At 41.2% G+C, this 19790-nt stretch overlaps 2 protein-coding genes and 1 long non-coding RNA gene across 5 annotated transcripts in view; 2 read left to right on the top strand and 1 right to left on the bottom strand.

Moving 5' to 3' along the window:
• Positions 1–331: 331 nt before the first annotated feature.
• Positions 332–3833, top strand: LOC123961048. The gene is made up of 2 exons (XR_006822649.1): positions 332–419; positions 802–3833. It is a non-coding gene; the product is annotated as an uncharacterized LOC123961048 (long non-coding RNA).
• Positions 3834–7455: 3622 nt separating this feature from the next.
• coq5 (coenzyme Q5, methyltransferase) lies at positions 7456–16104 on the top strand. Its single transcript, XM_046034578.1, has 7 exons — positions 7456–7723; positions 8557–8706; positions 8801–9025; positions 10375–10481; positions 13469–13557; positions 14907–15018; positions 15489–16104. Exons 1-7 carry the CDS (start codon positions 7522–7524, stop codon positions 15588–15590), a joined length of 987 nt encoding a protein of 328 aa, XP_045890534.1. The 5' UTR covers positions 7456–7521; the 3' UTR covers positions 15591–16104.
• The window catches only part of znrf3 (zinc and ring finger 3), a 67617-nt gene continuing 63903 nt past the window's right edge, over positions 16077–19790 (bottom strand). For all 3 annotated transcript variants that reach the window (XM_046034576.1, XM_046034575.1, XM_046034577.1), the window contains exon 8: positions 16077–19697. In XM_046034576.1, the coding sequence (XP_045890532.1) occupies positions 17959–19697 (1739 nt within the window). In that variant the 3' untranslated portion in view covers positions 16077–17958. The remainder of the gene's footprint in view (positions 19698–19790) is intronic.

Here is a 19790-nt window from a genome sequence, read left to right on the forward strand (position 1 = left end):
GTGACTCATAGCTGAAGTTACTTTAGTTCTCCCTGCTGATCACACCAATCAGGCCTCTTGTCAAAGCTACGCAGGGTGGACTGACGCATTCTGTTCTTTTATACTTCCTTCAAATATTACTCTATTCAATCTGTATTTCTCAACCAGAAGAAAACAGATGTGCAATAATAATGCGTCACAATTTCTTGACAATTGGCTGACTGAACACTGCTAACAGGTGCGCCAGCAGTGCTTGAATAATTCTCTAGCTAATCCTTTCAATCTGCTTCAGTTTGTTTTCATTACCACGATTCGATGTCTGATGTCTTGTTACTGTGTTGTTCCCTCTCTGCAGTGTGGACCATTTACGCTCTGGCTGCTCTCCTCATACTGACAGTCATAGCAATGGTGGCAAAGCTATTGCTGCATATTACAGTCAAGTAAGTATGAGCATGTTGGAGGTGTGTATGATCAACCAAGCATAAAATGTCAAAGCATTCAGCCGTTTCACTATGTCATATTAGAAATAGATGAAAGAAACATTTATTTTTATTGTCCCAATGTGTTGACGTTTTATCTGATCGTAGCATCTGACAAACTTGGGACAATCCCAGTTGAAAATGAAAGCATTCTTCAAGTTGCGTTCTGCCAGTTCATCGGTGCATTCCTGTCTGCCACAGTGTCTTTTTTGATACAACCATAAAACGTCGCCAAAGGCAGAAATGTTCAAATCCTACACAAAGGAAATTCAGATTCCCCTCATGGCTTCCGAAATTAATTTAAAAAATCTTCTCTGCCTTTCTTGTCCCTTTTCCCTCTCAGATCCCAGAATATTCCAGCAGTCAGCGGTTCAGACAGCTGCAGCCAGAGCACGGCGTCCTCCGAGCCTTGGATCATCCTGTACCGACCCTCCACCATCTCCCTCTTCAAGAAGAAGCTAAAGAACCACCATGGCGACCTCAGCCCCCTGGTGGGTAACTAGCACCACTGCTGCGCTCCACCGTTAACCAAACGCTACCGCCAACCCACAACTACTCTGTACAAGGGCCATCAGATGCCAGACCCTCAGAAAATGAAACTCTATGAGGCGCTACGCTAACAAGCCAACAACTGATTGGCTAATGACAACTGATGAGTGACTGCTACTAAATGGCCCCTTGGGCTGAAGTGGCTGGACCCTCCCATCCTGCTCAGCACCAAAGAGGAGGGGGACAGGCAGGGCTGTCAGTGACCTCACTGTGGGAGAGGAGAGCGAAGGATTAGATGGAGGAAGATCTGCAGCTCTGAAAGATTCAAGGACACTTTTAACATGCGGGAAGCTTCTCTGGTCCTGCGAGGCTCTATCTCCATCACACCACGGACGTCCCTAACAATCAACATACCTCCAGAACTCCATTCCAGACTACAGGTTTACCAGTGAAACGCAGCATAGCCGGGAGCAGAATAATGGCTAACTTCACTGTCTGGTTTCAGTTTAGTTTGCCTCTTCCTGGTGCTTCAGTCACAGTGGTAACCGAAATCTTCATGAGTATCAAGGAGAGGATGAGGTCTTTGATACACACGCACACACACGTGCTGTAACACTTAACAGTTTTGTATAACTCTTCTAACTGCCTCATATGGACAATGAACACTTGCAGCCAAAAACCAGAATCCTCCCATCCAAAGAGTTGTGTGTATTTATTTGTCACTTTGATTCCATATGCAAAGTTTCTTTTTGATGTGTTTTACGTGCAAACTAGCTTTCTGAGGTGGCAAAGGACATGGAAACGTCACACGGAAGGTGAATATCACAGCACTCGCCGTAAAATGAAAAGATCACAGAGAAAGAGAGCACTCTCGCCCACTCGTTCACTCAGCACTCATGTGGATTTGGGCGGGGAGAAGAAGTACCGTCGTTCACTGGGGGGGTGGGTTGGTTGGCGCAGTTTGCAGACAAACTGCCATTTAGGGAGGCTTGGGAAGATCTGAGGGCTTTTTCTGCTCGGTTGTGGGTGGGATTCTTTCCGGTTTGATGATGTTCAAGTGCCTTAAGGATCTCCTTTTCCCTCGTCTCAGATTCCTCACATCTGTTTCTTTCACGAAGCAGTCTGGGGTCCCTCACAAGAGGCTGCACGGCTTTAAAATCAGTGTGGATGTGAAGAGTTTCAGTCCAAAATAGGATTTTCACCACTTAAATGTAAAGTAGAAAATGACGCCACATCTTGTACAGTGATTGGAAGCATTAAGTATTAGTCTTTTTACACATAGTACACTCAACTGAACACCTCTCCAGACTGGATCTTTTACATTTTTGTTACATGATGGACATTTGATGATATTTTTTTTTCCAAAATGAACACATAGCCTTTTGGAATAGAGCTCTTCATGTAGTTACTGACAATGCTTTAAAAAATGTTTGTTTTTAATCTCTGTGTGTGCTCTTATGTGCAGTCTTGGACATTTACTGAACATATTGTTCACATTAAGTTGTCTTTTGATTACAGAGGGGGATGGATATTGTTGTATATTATGTAATTCAGTGTGGGAATGATATTTATGTCCGCTCTTTCATTGTGTGTCTCGGAAAAGCACTTGAGAGAAGTGCTTTTTGTTCTTACTCATCAACTTAGCTGAAAGGTGGAACGCATTTTTTCTCTCCTTAGACAGCAGTAAATTGCCTAAATTCTACAAGACGCTGCAGACCTAGAAGCTTTTACTTGTCACCTTGATTTTAGGCCAAAAGGTTGAGCGCAAGAAATATACGAAGACAGAAAATATATCCAGAAGCACTCAATGGTATTCTGCACAAGCTGACAGCAGGTTTGCAGCTGTGACGGTTTTCCGTGCATTGCCGTGACATTTAAACTACTTGTGAAAGGTCAAAATCTACCAGTTTGCCATATGCATAGTAAGTGGACTTTCCTGTCGTGGGACTGAATTATAGCGGAGGTTTCTGCAGATGGTCACACTAAAAATCATCTGATCACATGACAGGAGAAACAAAGAAGAGGTTTGAAACGTCAATGCACTTAAATTTGCTTCTACTTACAAGATGAAATGGTACTTACTCACTTTTGCATTTAGTTTCAGATAAAAGAAAAGAGCTAAAATGAACTTTGTGCCGCAACCTGAGCACTTGAGACAAAAGGTTATATTTTATACGGTGCAGCCTCCCTGTGTCATTAAAGTCAAAAGATTTATAGTTTTCCAAGAATCAGACAGAATTTGAGGCCCATAAAAAAAGATGAAGAACCTTTCTTTCACAATCAGAGATTTTTAAAAATGTGACTGTGCTATATTCTGCCTGTCTGCTCAAGTGTAACTCATGTTAATTATTGCAAGACAAGAGCACATGCCCCTGGGTCTGTGATGTTCAGAGCAGACCATGCGTAGAGAGAGGGAGGAAAGAGAGCTTGGATGTGAGAGAGCGATGGGAAATTAATGTGCGTTCAAATCAAACAAAAACTAACAAAATCTGACAGTTAAAATCTAACAAGGGCATATTTGTTTAGATTGCCTGGTGAATTATGCAAACTCTCATTTTCTGTCCCGTTCTCCAGTCAATCGGAAAATTCCACGCTATCATCTAAGCGGTGGAACTTTTTCCAAAACTGTAGCTGATGTGAATGTCCTGTAGTGCTCGATGACATGAAAACACCAGAAGCCCTGTGGGAAGTAATCTGGAGTGGCCAAAACATTGTTTCCACAAAATTGTAAATAGCAGAATAGTAAAATGTTTAATTTATACAGTAAATTATTGTTATTTTGTATGTGAATGGGATATAATCTATCTTTTGTATAAGTGAAGTACCTTTGTAGTTTTATTTAATGTGTCCTGGTTGCAAAATAAACACTGTATGCATGTTTCTTAAGCTTGCGTTGTGCGTGTTCTTTAACTTTGTTCCATCCTTGTAATTAAACCACCATTTATTTCATAATTGTACAGAATATTACTTCCCCCCGTGGCTGAAAAGCATACAGCCCCAAAGACCAGATCAAGGTAATGCCATTCACTTTTCCATTTGAAACGATTCCATTTGAAAAAATAGATTCTGGCTTCAGTGTTTGCATGATGAGACATCTGCACCCCCTTCTCCCCTTTTTTTCTGTGGAGCTAAATACTTATCAGCTTTGTGAAATGACTCCCAGACTGTTTGGAGATGCACACACACACTGAAGGAGAATGTGGAGTACCATGTGTAACCTATTGGTTCCCCTCCAGGATGAGGTCAAGCATGCAACCTGCACATTTTAGAGGGAAACAGCAGGAGTTCAGCTTTACAACTGGAACACCATGAAAAAACAAACATGGCAGGACGTGTAATAAGCTGGAACACTTGGGATGAATGCAACGATGATTTCTTAATTCATGAAAGGTGTTTCTGTGTTTCTTTCATCTAGAGCTTGCTCTGAAACTGTTTAAGGGCTGGTTTTGTTTGTTATGCTATTTGTTGGCAGGACAACTGTCACATCACGGGGAAGCAAAATAATCCTGTAAAATGTTGCAAAATGCGAATGTTTCCAAACAGGCTTCTAAGGAAGTACATTTTCAAAAATGAGGGCTTATAATTTGTCCAAAAAAGGTTTCCTGAAAAATGTCTTGGACTTTCAGTAACACTTCCTAAAATCTCAAATCAAGTAACCTGTGAACCTCTGATGCTTCTGACTGAACTGCATTTTACAGCAAAAACCTTGTGCAGAACTTGTTTAATAATATTTCTATAATATAAAGAATATAAAGAACTTCTGGTGTGACAGACCTACTGGCAGAAGGGGAGTGAGGCTTTGTTTGTGAGTTCTCTTCCCCAGGAAATAATAACCAGTAATATTATTCATAAACAGAACAGAAATTAACAGACTTAATTAACTTAAACAGAATCTCTGTCTGGACTTAGAACATCAGTTTAGTAACTTACACTGAAAATACTGTAACACTTAAAATACCACATTCAATCACACCAAGGCTTACCCAACATTATCTTATACTTTTCAGATCATATAACAGTGTAGGAACTTAAATGGCAATCAGTATGATATTATGATGGGAACTGACAGTCTGTGTCCTGATCTGTCTGCCAGTCACAGGTGCTGCCGCAGCAGCCAAAGAGTAGTATTCATGAAACACCCACACCGGGATCACCACACCCAGAGAGTGTTACTGGCCTTTACATGTAGTTTACCACCAATAAACAAGAGGCAATAATCCAAACAATAATCTGCCAACACCAACATCACTGTAGTACCAAGGAGAGTGCAAGCCACTGGTCTGAACTGATCTATAAACAACATTTAACTCAGCAAAATACCATCCTCACTGTCAACAGTTTGACTACAGTTTGAATAAAATCAGCTGTAGTGCCGGCTTATCCCTTACACAACAAGCTTAACAGTTTTGCACCACAAATCCACCACACTAGTTTCTCTGTTGCTCTCAATCTCACAAAAACCACACACACAAACAAAGAAACACACACACACGTAATATTTTTTAACTTACCAAGGTTCCACCCCAAAATAATTTATTATTCAGTTAACTCCAAACAAAGTACCTCCACTAGTTCAATAATAAATAAAACCTCAAAAAGAAGACACGGCAAAAAGAAGCCTCTCCACCTTAACATGTCTTTGCACCAGATTCTCCCCTTAATTTTGCAAACTAAACTGATTATAAAATGTTTTTATTTTATCTAAACGAAGGTCAGGGGACCGCTTCAATAGATACCAGGCAGACAACACTGTAGGAACATGAGAATGCCGCCATGTATATATATTTATGTATATATATATATATATGTATATATATATATATATATATATATATATATATATATTTATTTATTTATTTGGATGCAGAGCAGCTGCCCTTTGATGGCGACCAGTTTGATATTTATACCATCGCCTTTGCCATTCGAAAATGTCACCCATATATATATATAGTAAAAAACACAGTAGAATTACATTAATGGCCGGCCCCTCCCTGCCTCTCCATAAAACTCATTACTGGCCTCAGGTTATTTGGAGATTCAATTGTTTAATCTTTTATCAGAAACACACATTCCAGCAGAGGAAACGAGAAACAGCAAATGATTATCTTACCCCCTCTACTGGTGATATGATGTCTGACCACATTTCCTCAAAAGTACACCCAATAATGATGCTTGGTACCACTGGTATCTGCTTTTTGCTTGCTAGGGTATTAACATAATGGTTATTAGCCACTAGCAACCAGAATTGTTATCAATAATGTTATTTGAATGTTTTAACTCAAGTTACAGTTGATTACAAATTCTAAGGTTTCTCAGCTGAGGTTTTGCAGGACCTCTGTTATAAGTTCAGTCATTCATACAACCACATAAGATACAAATCTTTGTGGCCTTTTACTATTGACCTATTGACCCCAAAATATTTTTTCCCCTCAATAGCAATTGTGCATACATCATGACTCCTCTGAGTCCCTGTAGAAAAGCCTTGGCCTGCAGACCCCCCCCCCCTCCGGTAAACCTTCTCATAGTCAAGGAAAAGAGAACCCAAGTCGACCAGTAATTGAGGCAACAATGGGACAATAGGCTACATAGCAGGGTCTGGTTACTGTCAGAATAAGAAAGCGAGAAGAATGGAAGACAATACCCACAATCCCTGCCATCTTCTGCACTCAGGGTATGGAAGTGTGGTATATTAGGAGAGAGGTGCTGTTAGAAAAAAAAGGTCTTGTCTCCCTTGACAGATCTGGAAAAGAAGTGTGTGTAAGAGGTTTACTGGCTGTGTAGGAACTTGTCTGTTTTGATCCGCCTCGCTCTGCAATATTGTCAATGACCCTGGTGCAATTAAAGCACTCTCATGCCCTTCAGTGCTTTTGAGTACATGCATTGGCCTGTTTCATGCTCAAGATTTGCCTTCTATTATTGTAGGTTTATGCTGCTGAAAGCTGTTTATATATACTACTTTTTCCCTCTGACTTCAGGACAGTTGATTAGTGCTGAAAATAATCAAGAAGCATTTAGACAATTGTATCATTTAAATCAAACTTTTTTTTTTGCATGCAATAAAACTTTTTGACTGTCACCAGCTTCTCAAATGTGAGAAGTACTTGCAGCTTTTCTCTGTTAAAAATCTTTATAAAGATTAGACCTGGTTGACCATTGATTGTGCAGTTTTTAGGTTCCTGCTCACTGAAGCCCTTGAGTAAGAAGCTGAACCCCAAATTGCTCCCTAATTGTCATTTTGAAAGTTACATGATTTTATTATCGATATCATGGTTATCAAGTAAATGTACACTTCCAAACCATAATCAATACCCATAAATCCCACCTTCACGAAAGTTATAATATTTTATCTAACCTCACTGATTTAAACTGCGGTGGACAAAACATAACATTATGAAAAGCATAACGCAGTAACAGCAAAGTGTCACCTCCAAAATGACCATAAAGTTGATTTAATATGTCCTCTACATTACAAATAACAATACTGCACCACCCACAGGCTGTCTCTGAAGTGTGAAGTTGTTACCGTCGCCTGTGAGTGACGACAGACAGTCGCGTAGTTGTTTAATCAGCCAACATGGCCGCATCCATGAGACTGCTGGTCCGGAGGGCGATCCGTCTTTCTCATAGACATGTTAAGGTTGCCGCTGCTGGAGTTTCAGCTCGGTCCGGCTGCTGCTGGGAACCGTCGTCCTGTCGTTGTTACAGCGATGCAGCCGGAGACAGGAGCACACATTTTGGTTTCGAAACGGTGCCAGAGACAGAGAAGGCGAAGAGAGGTGAGTCACAGCAGATGCGTTTTGTTGTCCTGTGCTCGCTGCCTCTTTGCAAATGTTAACGTTACACACCCTGAGGGACGGGATCCGAGTCTCTTTTGGGATCGTGAGGATTTGCTGGAAATGCAAGCCCATGAAGAGACGCTCCTGTTCAGTAAAACCTCTAAAGTTGTAAAGGTGATCCCGTCCGATGTGCAATGTGTATTTTTAAAACTAAAGTAGGAATCGTACAGAAATGAGTTGTTTTTCTATGTGTCTATGTTTAAATCATGTTGTAGGCTACTTGCAGTGCTGTTTTCATGGGTATAGCAAATTAATATAATTTGACTATATTTTTTTTGGATCGATTCTGTAGAACACAGGCACAACACAAACCAATTTGAGACAACAATATGCATGCGGCATATTCTGTGCATTGTTCCCAAACTGATGTTTTTTCCATATAAATAAATTATATCCTGTTGTTTACTTGTGTGTTGGTTGATATTTAGCCCAGTAAATGTGTAGCATTTGTCACGAACATGCAGACACCTTCCTTCATCAAAGTGGTGTCTGTTATAATTTAATGGTAGTAATATAAAACAATTCCCTGCACTTATACCATTATAGATTTTATGACATTTAACTAATACATTTTATATAGATCACTTACTAAAAGTTGCGGAGTGCTGCACAGGATTACAACACAGATTGTCTCTAAAGTATATTGGTGCATGATGAGAGTGCAATAGAATATCTGAGTATGTGTATATACGTGCATATAGAAGAGTAAAAACATAAAATGCACCCTAAACAGCCCCCAGTGAGACAGACTCTCTTTCTCTTTGCTTCTTCAGTGTATAAGGTGTTTGAGAATGTGGCGCAGAAGTATGACATTATGAACGATGCCATGAGTCTGGGAATTCATCGAGTGTGGAAGGACATGCTGCTGCACGCCATGCACCCGCAGGCCGGGGTGCGACTCCTGGATGTGGCGGGTGGAACAGGTAAAGCTGTTTGTGTGCACCTCTGCAAAACATTAAACTGAAACCCCCACTGGTGTCACACTTCTCTTTTGTATGTGATGACCCTCACCTGCAGGTGACATTGCCTTCCGTTTCCTGGAGTACATTCGTTCTCAGCAGGAGCGGCAGAAGCGGCGGGCGGCGAGGTCCATGAAGACGCCATCGTGGCAGGACATTTCCAATAACTACTCCACAGAGGACGAGGACCGGCCCCAGGAATCCAGAGCTGTGGTCTGTGACATCAACAAGGAGATGCTGAAAGTGGGCAAGCAGAAAGCTGAAAACATGGGCATCAGGGCTGGTGGGTTTTTGACTGTTAAACTGCTTCAAGTGTCCTTGAGCCAGACGTCTGATCCCTGCGTTTTCCCTCAACTGAGAGGTTTAGGGAGCATGTTTACATGTACACAGACTGGGGTTTTTGGGATATCCCATTCGTGTTACCGTGCGAATGAAGATCCTATGGTTACGGGAGCCTGGATAATCCCTTACCCTTGCTTTTAGAAAGCCAGATATTTTGGTTGAGTTGTTCTGAAAGAAATGAAGATGCTGTAGCATGTAAACATCTTATGCAGCTTTCTGATCACTTTCTGCATGGCTGTGCATCAGGCCCTGAACCCTTTGTGAGAACCGACCAAAATATTATTAAAAGTACTAAAAGGCTGGCATTGTTTAGTTATTCTTGGATCACTTTGGTGTTTTAACACGGTAGTTTGGATCTTAACGAACTAAACACCAAAGTCACATAATCAAGGCAGCCGTAGACCAGAAACTCCTTCTGTGTTCTGTGAGGTAACATTACTGTTTTTTGTCAAAGGAGTCTAGTGGCTTTGAAGAGAGCTTAGATGGATATACGGATTCAATTTCCTGCTGGAAGGGGCTCTCTGATGGCAAGGTTAAGCGGTGAAAATGATTTTAATATAGTGAACGCCTGTACATTGATTTGCTTCTGTGTTGTTACTCCTGTCTGGTTCTTCAAACTGCGGGCGAGCTGACGCCATCTACTGTGTGGACGAGCATCTCATACAGCCCCGCTTTAAAAAAGCCTTAACTAACCCTTTAAAGTAAGGTATGAAAAAAAAGTATTGTTTTGTTTGCGAAATGAACCTCTTTGGCATATTGATGGAAAAATATATTTGTAATTGATAAGGAAAGGCGCATTTGGCGACGTGGTCATCTCGTCAGAAAAACAAGCTCTACGAATGTAAACATTAAATTCTTGGGGAAAGTGTGACAACCTGACACCAGTCATTGATGATATCAGGTTATACTGTATGTATCTACGTAAGCATTTCTACCAAATATGATCAAAGGTGGAATATGGAAGCGTGCATGTTCAGTGAAATAAGGTGTGTTTACTGAGCTCAGAGTGTAGCTGTAGAGTTGTCGACATTCTCAGATGATTTTCTGCATGAAATCAAATCGAACAAAGTGCAGCACACAGACCGGAAGTGTGTGAGATTTCTGTGCCAGCCATGCTTGACCTGAACTGAGTACATAGTAATTGTTGCAGGATTTTGTAACAGAGCAATTGGTATACAGCTGTCACATGTTTACCATGTGCACCAAAACTACCATCAACCAAGATACCAGTAGACAGTTTGTCATTTTGACTTGAGTGTCTGTGCTTCTTTGTGTGTTGATGTGTATCAGGTCTGTCGTGGGTCGTGGGGGATGCAGAGGAGCTGCCCTTTGATGACGACCAGTTTGATATTTATACCATCGCCTTCGGCATTCGAAATGTCACCCATATAGATCAGGTAACTGACCCGACAGCGTTTCTCTAATGCACGGGTGATCCTATAAGACTGTTTTGCACTTAGTGAGACCTGAGCAGAGTTAACGTGTGTCATTCATTTGTGATCTATTTGACAAAAGGTGTTTGTAAGAACAATATGCAAAGAAAGCAAATCATAATAAATATGTATGCAATATGTCACATATTAAATTAATTTTATGTTACACTTAAAGGTCCAGTGTGTAATATTTCTGGATGCAATCCATAACTATGTTTTCAGTGGTGTGTAAAGACGTTACATAATGAACCGTTATGAGACATTTCTACATAACCGCGGGAACCCTCATAGACAGTATATCACTGGAAGAAGCCACCCCGCTGATTTGAATGGAGAGCAGTGAAGCCAGTTTTGGACCAGTAAAATACTACTAGAGGGCCACTTCCTGTTGGCACCAGTGTGTACTGCGCAGTATAACCGTGGTTTAATGACGTAGAACAACTGCAGAAACACCGTAATTCTGGTAGCTGCGTAGCTGCGCCAGCAAAAAGTTTCATGGTTCAGTATGTTTGTCTGACTCGGATCGTCACTGGTTAATCAGCCCACCTACGAGGCTCACCTGTCAAACACCAACGCAGCGTCACTGATGGCCGAATAGTTTTTTTAGGTTGCCGAGAGTTTATAATCTGAGCAGTATGGTTACATCTCTCGTGTGCGACGGGGTGTCACAGGGTTTTGACGTCATTTTTGGGCCAACATGGATCCCTCCATGCGGGCTTTGGTCGGCTTCACTGTCCGATCTCTGGCTTACCCCCCCTGGGCACCACCTGCTGTGGAGGTCGCTGTATTTCGTCGTCACGTTCCTACCGTAGCCGTCAACGAACAAACCGGTAGAGTAGACGGCCGCCGCTACATTGAATACGTACAAAGAAGAAGAAAAGGGACTAATAATAGTCTCCGAGTAGTCTTCTGGTTTAGTAGAGTATTAGAAGTAACAAGAGAAGTGACATGTGGATTTTCCCAGATGGATATAGCGTTAATGTGGGACAGATGTTTTCAAAGCGGAGCTGAAGTTGTCTGTTTGCTGCCGGACTGGTAACGTTAATTAACTTTGTCAGACTTTTCACTTTGCAAATGAAAACTGTTGATTGAGAGCTTTAGCTATTAGCTGGCCATAATCACAGAGAGCCGTGACATGTTTCCCCTGTCGGTGGTGTGAAATATGGATTAATTTCATGACGCCTAGTTATTCTCCAGCCTGTGGTTTGGCTTTTCCGGTAACGTTAGCGAGACAATCAGCTGATCAGTAACGTTAATTGGCAATAAAACCGTAACGTTAGCTTAGAGCATGGAAGCATCAGCCAGCTAAACCTTTACTGAATGGTAGAAAAACATTTATTGTTAGTTGGATTGGTTTATTCTCCAGCGCTGTGTTATGGCTTTGTTGTGGACAGAAATGTCACCTTCATGATACAAACAGCTGATGAATATTATTGGTAATGAAACGGTAACATCAGGGAAGCTCAGATCAGCAGCTAAACTTCACATTTTACTGCCCTGGTGGAAAACATGTATTTGTACTGCTAATGGTGATATATAACAAGACCGTGTGGCTATCAAGTGACTAATAATACATACTTTACGAATTTGCATTAAAAAACGTTATTGGATATTGCTTCCCACTGTGCACACAAATATGTAATTTGTACTTTCACATGCTAAATGCCCATTGAAAACGTTGCACCGTTTTACCACAAGCTGAAATTATGGCTGTCAGTACTACTTTGTGTTTCTGTTGTATTTCAAACAATTCAAAAGACATTTTGGTAATATTTGCAGATTGCTTATCTAATTAAGCAAAGCAAGAGGAGCCTCGATTCTCACCAGCCAATGCCTTCATAAACTTCATGTATTATGTGGTTTATTGCGGTGCAGAAACAGTGAGGCTTACATTGTCCTGTTATCTGTCAGTGGTCATACTTGATGCACTAGATGTGATAGTGTTTTAGAATTTCTTCATTTACTATGGTATGATCCAGATGAGCCAACCCTCCCCAAGATGTAAAATAATGTATTACAGGAGTACGAGACATCATGTAGCATTCACTTCATTTCTTCATGTGGCTATGGTTTATTAATGAAAAAGTAACAATAATATTCAAAAAAACATTTGGATTTATATAATTTCTTAACACATCTATCTAAACAAACCTAATTCCTTGAATCTCTTTTCTCATAGATGACATCTTTGTCCTGTCTCAGGCACCGTAGCTATAGTGCTCGCTTGGGAAAGGGACGGGGGGTGCAAGTTTCTGCAACTGACGATTATTTTCATTTCTGATTAAACTGTTGATTCATTTTTTAATTGACTGATTCATTTCCCAGTGTAAAAGTAGGGCTGGGAGATATGGCCAAAAATAAACAATTTCACATCATTCGATATCGATAATTATCACGATAAATGTCAAATCATTATTTCTTTCAAGTTCAAAGACAGATTTTTGGTCCTGATTGAAAGTTGAAGAAACCAGATGGTTAATTGTGGTTTAAAGTATTCTTAATGGTCAGAACATGACAAACAATTGATCATTTCACAAATATGAGGTGAAACATTCAAGATGGTTATGATAAAATCTTTTTTCAACAAATATGCACGAGTTAAATAAAGTAAAATCTTTTGTCTTTAGCAAAATAATTATCATAATAGAAAAATTAAGTGCTAATGAATTTGTGATTCAGATGAATTAATTCAAACCTTTTATTGAACATTTGTTATATTGATATTGAGGAGTTATATTGCAATAATTATTGTTATTGTTTTCTTGCCCAGCTCTACTATAAAGTATCAAAAATTTGTGAAAAATGCCATCACACTTTTGCAAAGCCCAAGGCGATGTCTTTGAATTGTCCTAAATCCGATGATATTCAAGTTACAATGACATTACACATGGAAAAAGCAGCAAATCTTCACATTTAACAAGCTGTAACCAACAAATATTTGTCTTTCTTAGGCACTTCAGGAGGCTCTGCGGGTCCTGAAGCCTGGTGGCAGGTTCATGTGCTTAGAGTTCAGCAAAGTGACAAATCCCGTGCTGGCAAGGTGAGGAGGAGGGTTCACTCACGGTGGATGACTTGGTGTGAACATGACTCTACCTTGTGAATGTCAGACAGTTTCTGTAGACTTATTACTGCCATCACAAATCCAACAACACATTTGAATAGCTGCAGTTTGTTTGTGCTCCTGGATGTTGCTTTGTGCTCATGGACAAGCTGTGCAAAGTGTTCATCCAAGCTGTTGTAGAAACTCTGTGGGAACATTAATACATAACAGAACAAACTTGAGTTTTTCCATCTCGCCAAATCAAAAAAACAGTTATTGTCTTGAAAGGAGATCCTGCTAAATTGAGACATTTCCTATAATGAATGGATGAAGTGAACATTGCCCTCTTGTGGTTTTGTACAGACCTGACTGTAGAGTACTATAGAGCACATGTCTATCTGTGGATGCACTGTACTACAGGACACGTCTACTGCATGATATGCCCTCGGAACTTCAGTTCAATTTTATTTATATAGATCTTATTCCTAACAGAAGTCATCTCATTACACTTTTCATATGGAGCAGGTCTCTTTGTACTCTTTGTAATATTATTTAAATGGTTGCAGTTTGGCCAGGTTTAGGTAAAAGATCGTGGCAGTATTGGTTCAGGAGGTAGACCGAGTAGTCTACTAATCAGAAGGTCGGTGGTTCAGGCCCTGGCTCCTGCAGTCTGTAGGGGCAAGATACTGAACCCCAAAATACTTCCTATGGCTGTGCCATCAGTTTACCAACGGGTGAACATGATATACAGTGAAAAGTGCTTTGAGTGGTTGGAAGACTAGAAAGCTGCGTACAGTACATTTACACGGTATGGGTTAAAATGAGTACGTTAATCTGGGAAGTTAGAGGGTGTGTTGTGTAATGAAGTGGCACTCCTTGAAGTGATGACGAAGAATTTGTTAGCGAAATCCCCTGTTGATTCAGGTTTGAATTAAAACCTGCAGCCTGTTGTTGTTGCTCCATGGCGCATGGTTAACTACCCCTGCTGTAGAGGCTTGATGAGGCTGCCAGTCTTTTAGCTGACTGGCTAATGATTCCACATATGCCTCAAAAGCAGCGCACTAAGGATTTATAGATTTTAAAATGTTATGTTAGTAGTAATCGTTTTAAATGGGCCACTCACTAATTTCTAACTCTTTAAACTGCAGATGTGTTTATGTATGTAAACACATTGAAGTGCTGTTTTACTCTAATCAAACAAACCTTTCTTGTGTAAGAATACATTAGAAAGAAACGTAGACTTAAGTGTCTATGTATGTATGAAAGAAATTAGGGATTGGCAGCAGGCATCCAGTTCTGAGAAAGTAGCTTTTGGCTCCTGCTAAATTGTATCCTGTTTCCTTTTTCAGGCTTTATGACGCATACAGTTTCCAGATGATTCCTGTTTTGGGAGAGGTGATCGCTGGAGACTGGAAGTCGTACCAGTATCTGGTAGAAAGCATCCGCAAGTTCCCGGGCCAGGTACGATATTTTTATTTTATTTAGTCTCCCCATGATTCACTCCAAGTTAGGAATGTTTAAAAAAAAAAAAATAAAAAGTATTGCTAGTTTCATTTGACAGATTTTTAAATTATTCACCATGTCACTTCTGTCATATTTTTCCTGTTTTCCTACTGTGACTGCAACTAATGACTAATTTAATCTCAACTTGTTTTTAATCAATAATTAATAGTCAGAAATGTCCAAGGTGTTTTTGTCTGACCATCAGATATTAAATATATATTTTATACAGAGGAAAAGGGCAAGTCAATTAGAAACTGGAACTTAAATGAAAAAGCAATGTTTTTTTGTATTTTTTTAATTATCAAATTGTTTCACCACTATTTGCCGCTGTATGTTCCTAAACTAAGTCCAATCTGACTATGTGCAGGATTGTCACTTTGTGGATTCAGTGTTGGTAAGTCATATCCTTTCCTCTTTTTCTTCTGCAGGAGGAATTTAAAGGAATGATTGAGGACGCAGGTTTCTACTGTGTTAGGTACTACAACCTCACTGGCGGAGTTGTGGCTCTTCACTCTGGTTTCAAGCTGTGAGATGCACTCCCAACACCTCCTGTACAAAAGCAAATAAGCAAAAAGACCTTTCAGGCTTTTCTGCCTGCGGGACAAACTGCAGAGTTCTCAGGCATGAATGTCAGCACATGAAGCCCCAGAGCTGTTTTCTGCAGTTGTCACTACACAATGAAAGAAAATCGGACGTCAGTTGACATTTATTGACTTTTTTCCCCCCTCTGTTCAGCATCCATTGAAGTGTAAAAAAATAGGACCTGTACTTAATACCACTATTGGTGTAAAGAATGCCCCACTAAAAGCCAAAATGTCTCTGTGGAATCAATGTTTTGACAACTGGCAAGTGAGATAAAACATTTGAATATTTTTTGTAACAGCTACATTTTGGCAAAGAATAAAACTTGTAATTGTACTCAGATCAACTTTTGCAGCAGTTACTTCAACTACTAACTTTTATAGAGTAAAAATGTCAATATGCAAATAATGGAAAGGAGGACACCACACCACCAGTTACTTGAATAAAACTGTATATTTTACAGATCTTTGTACACTTTAATTACAAAACTGTATGATACTAAAGTTTTAAAATCAGTTTTTTGGTCAGAGAAGATTTAATCGTCTTGTGTGCAATTACCATGTATATACAAAGTCTCATGTTAGTGATTTCTCAAATAAAAAGCAACCAAATAACTCAAACGTTCATACACTCTGAACATAAGACATGGCTTAAAGATAAATATATTAGTAAATAAATATTCAGAGAACATATTTCCATTTGTGAAATGTGTTTGCTATACAGGTACAGAAATATACACAGATTGATTTCTAGCCTTTTTTAAAAACATTTGTAATGGTAATGACAGAAAATAATTATATTCTTAAAAAATTAAAAAATATTAATTTTGTACACATTTTAATCTTCTTAAGTGCTAGAAACAAGAACAAAAATTAAATAGTGACTCAAGTACCCCAAAATGTTATATTTGCAGTAGGTACATATCTCTATGCAAAAGGCAAGATTAGATTCTCACTTGATTACAGCACTGGGTTAACTTATAAATAGGGTTATTTCAGAAAGTTTTCCTCTGTGTAGAGAATGTGTATATTTCATAGAAACAGTATAAAAACAGTCTGCAGGACAAACAGAAAGGTATGAATGACAAGCATCGATATCGCGGGTATGAATTATGCATGGCACGATATGATTCGAACGGATACTGTGGTATGTATTTAAAAAAAAAAATAAAAAAAAAATAGTCACAGTACAATAAGGAACCCTTGTGAAATATGAGTTTTTTCCAGCTACTTTCCTTTGGCCTTTTGATAGATGCTAAAACTTTTTATAGATATTTATTAGAGCGTGCGCCTCATTGAGGAAATTGGGTAAGTGACAGCAAAAATACACTTTAAGGGCTTCCAAACAAGAGGTAGAGTGCTACACTCTACTTTTGAAGAAATCTACTGACCCCCGAGACACTGTCACTCTAGTCTGGAGTTTGACTAAAAGTGGTACAGTGTCTTTAGATATTGCTACAAATAGCTTACCAGCATAAGGCTTTCATGTTGCTCCGGCACATCTCATACAGGTAGGCCACTACTGGACAGAAATGCAATGCATAAAACAAATTCTGTATTTAATTGAATAGAGACCAGTGTCAGCCTTGCATTCACATTTTTATGCATTTTCTGTATTCTATAGCTTCTTCTCCTCAGAGAAATGTGTGGGTCACAGACACTTAGAAAGACCCATTTCCCTGCTCTTGAAAAAAAGTTTGAAAGAAAAAAAAAAAAGAACACAAAAAACAATCATGTCTTTCTGTTTTGGTATAGCTATGTCCGTACAACCTATTTGAGTTGGTGGTTGAAGTTTTATAGGCAGTCAGTGTTCATGTATGCACATGTAAATGCAGATGTTTGAATTAAGAGTGTGCTTTTTTTTTTTTTGTAAAGAAAAATGATTTTTAGATCTTGCACAAAAAAATGGAGTCTAGATGTCCTGTTCTTGACAAAATCTGGAAAAAAATCTCACAAGACATGGACCCGGATTACCTGGTGCTGAAGGGGCCTAACCCTAGATGGCAGCAAATAGATGCCAATACCAACCTACTTCTAGTTTCACTTAACCTTCCTCCTCATTTGTAGTATCACTTTGTCTCAGTGCTGTGGTAACAGTTTGGTGCTGAGAAGTTTGTGGCCACAGGAATGAACTTGATACACTGTATATCTAGAAATGACGGGCCATTTCAGTAGAAATCCACACAATCGAAGATGATAACATTCAGCGCTCAGAGAGCAAGGTTAGAACAAGGCAGCTGAGGGTTTCAATGATTGACTTACTGACTGATACGGTACCAAATACATACTTTTGAGTTCCTTCTCTCTGGGCTCAAGTTCATACACCCAGACCTCCCTCATTTGTTGAAGTACTGCTTCCCAGTGCAGTGCGACCTGCAGAGAGCTGAGGTTGGAACAAAGCCCTAGTCTCCTCCTCCTGAGGGTATGGCTGACCTCTAAACTGTCCCGAGGTGAAGTACCCCTCCCTGTGCTCATGTCGCTCCCCTGTCCGCACCTCTGCCTCCACTGTGACACTGATGGGCAATAAACTGCTCTGGGTCTCTGCCCCTGTTCCCAATTCATAATCTGTGTCCTCAGGAATTATGGGTATTCTCTGGTTGAGTTCGCAGCAGCCCTGTCCAGAGCAGGCATCGGAGTCTGCATGGGCATACTGCACATTGACAGCGTAGTCCTCGGTGTAACGCCCTGCTGTGGCCCTGTGGACCTTCATCTCTTTGTAGAAGCAGCAGGGCAGCCCTTCGTAGCTCACCTGCTCTGAGGAAGGGCACATGTGCTCAGGAGCAAAGTAGTTCTTGGAGTTCTGAAAGTCCACTCCCCTGTGAAAGTGTCCTGTAGCCAGAGGCCCAGCTTGGTCCGAGTCTTGCCCTTTGCACTCCACATTTGGAGGAAGCACCTCAAAGCAGCAACTACAGGCTGCAGCCCCAAGCTCCCCCGACTCCTCCTGCTCCCCTTTTCCCCTGTCTGCTCCGGTAGCCTCTGGAGCCCCGGCTGAGGTAGTGCTAGTGTTGCTGTTCTCCCTGGGTTCCAGTGATGAGCGACTGCTGTAGTTGGGCTCCAAACTACAGTTGGAGAGGTGGTCACCCGAGTTATACCCCGAAGCTCCAGGAGGGAGCTGGAGGCAGTCATGTCCCAGGGGAGCAGTGGATGATGAGTCCTCGGCAGGAACTGTGGTGCAAGCCGCAGCCCCTGCTTCACCTGTGGAGCCCCTACATGGACTCTTGCTGCGGTAGACGTACGGATCATAGTCGCTGCTCAGCGAGCTGCGGAAAGTAGAGCAGCTACCGTACACCCCTTGGTTGCTGACCTCAGTACAGTCCAACATGGAGTCACTGGAGGAACAGTGGCACTGGCCTGAGCTGCTGCTGCTGCTGTCACTACCAGGGCAGTCAGCAAGGTAACCACTGCACACTGAGCGGTGGCCATGATAACAGCTAAGGCCAGAAGTGCTGCCTGTATCACCTATCCTTGAAGAAGAGGCAGGTGCCATGTGTACGACTGTGGGGTATAACAGCCCCTGCTGAAAGGCCCTGCTGTGGTGGCCTTTGTGGGCCCCTCCACCAAGCTGCCCTGCCATAGCGGCCCCTTGGCCGCCCTCGGGCTGTTGAGGAAAAGTCAACCCCTGAAAATAGTAGTGCTGGTACATAGTTTCGTACTGCGAGAAGCAGGCCGCTCTCGAAAAGTTGCGACCATGGAACTTTGGTCGTTTAAAAGCAGCATGATGTGGCTGTGCTGGGTAGGCGGGGGGTCCTCTGTGCTCTAGTCCACAGTGGTGGGGGTTGAGTGAGTGGTCCAGATGAAGGGTGGGGTGGTAGCTCCGGAGAAAGGCAGATGTTGATTGGGGTGGGTAGAGACCTTGAGGATCGGAGTGCTGGTCCACAGTGAGCACGGTGATTGGGTTACCGTGGGGGTCCATGCTGGTTCTGGTTGGGTAGGCTGTCACCTGGCCAGCACGGTGCACCCTACCCGGATAATGGACTGGCAGCACCACCCGCTGCCGGCCGTGGACTGGGTTGCCAGGGTCCATGCATGCTGGTCCTGGATTTCCCTTCTTTTGCTCTGTGCAAATACATAATGCAACGTTTAGAATCCAACAACTGAAAAGTAACTTTCAATCTCTTTTATAACCACAGATCATTTTTTTCCTCCAAT

This window comes from Micropterus dolomieu, linkage group LG21, assembly GCF_021292245.1.
Source record: "Micropterus dolomieu isolate WLL.071019.BEF.003 ecotype Adirondacks linkage group LG21, ASM2129224v1, whole genome shotgun sequence".
Classification (NCBI taxonomy): domain Eukaryota; kingdom Metazoa; phylum Chordata; class Actinopteri; order Centrarchiformes; family Centrarchidae; genus Micropterus; species Micropterus dolomieu.

Coding starts and splice junctions, on each gene's coding strand:
- coq5 (XM_046034578.1), top strand. CDS start 7,522: ATGGCCGCATCCATGAGACTGCTGGTCCGGAGGGCGATCCGTCTTTCT. Junction 7,724..8,556: donor GACAGAGAAGGCGAAGAGAG/GTGAGTCACAGC, acceptor TTGCTTCTTCAG/TGTATAAGGTGTTTGAGAAT. Junction 10,482..13,468: donor ATGTCACCCATATAGATCAG/GTAACTGACCCG, acceptor TGTCTTTCTTAG/GCACTTCAGGAGGCTCTGCG.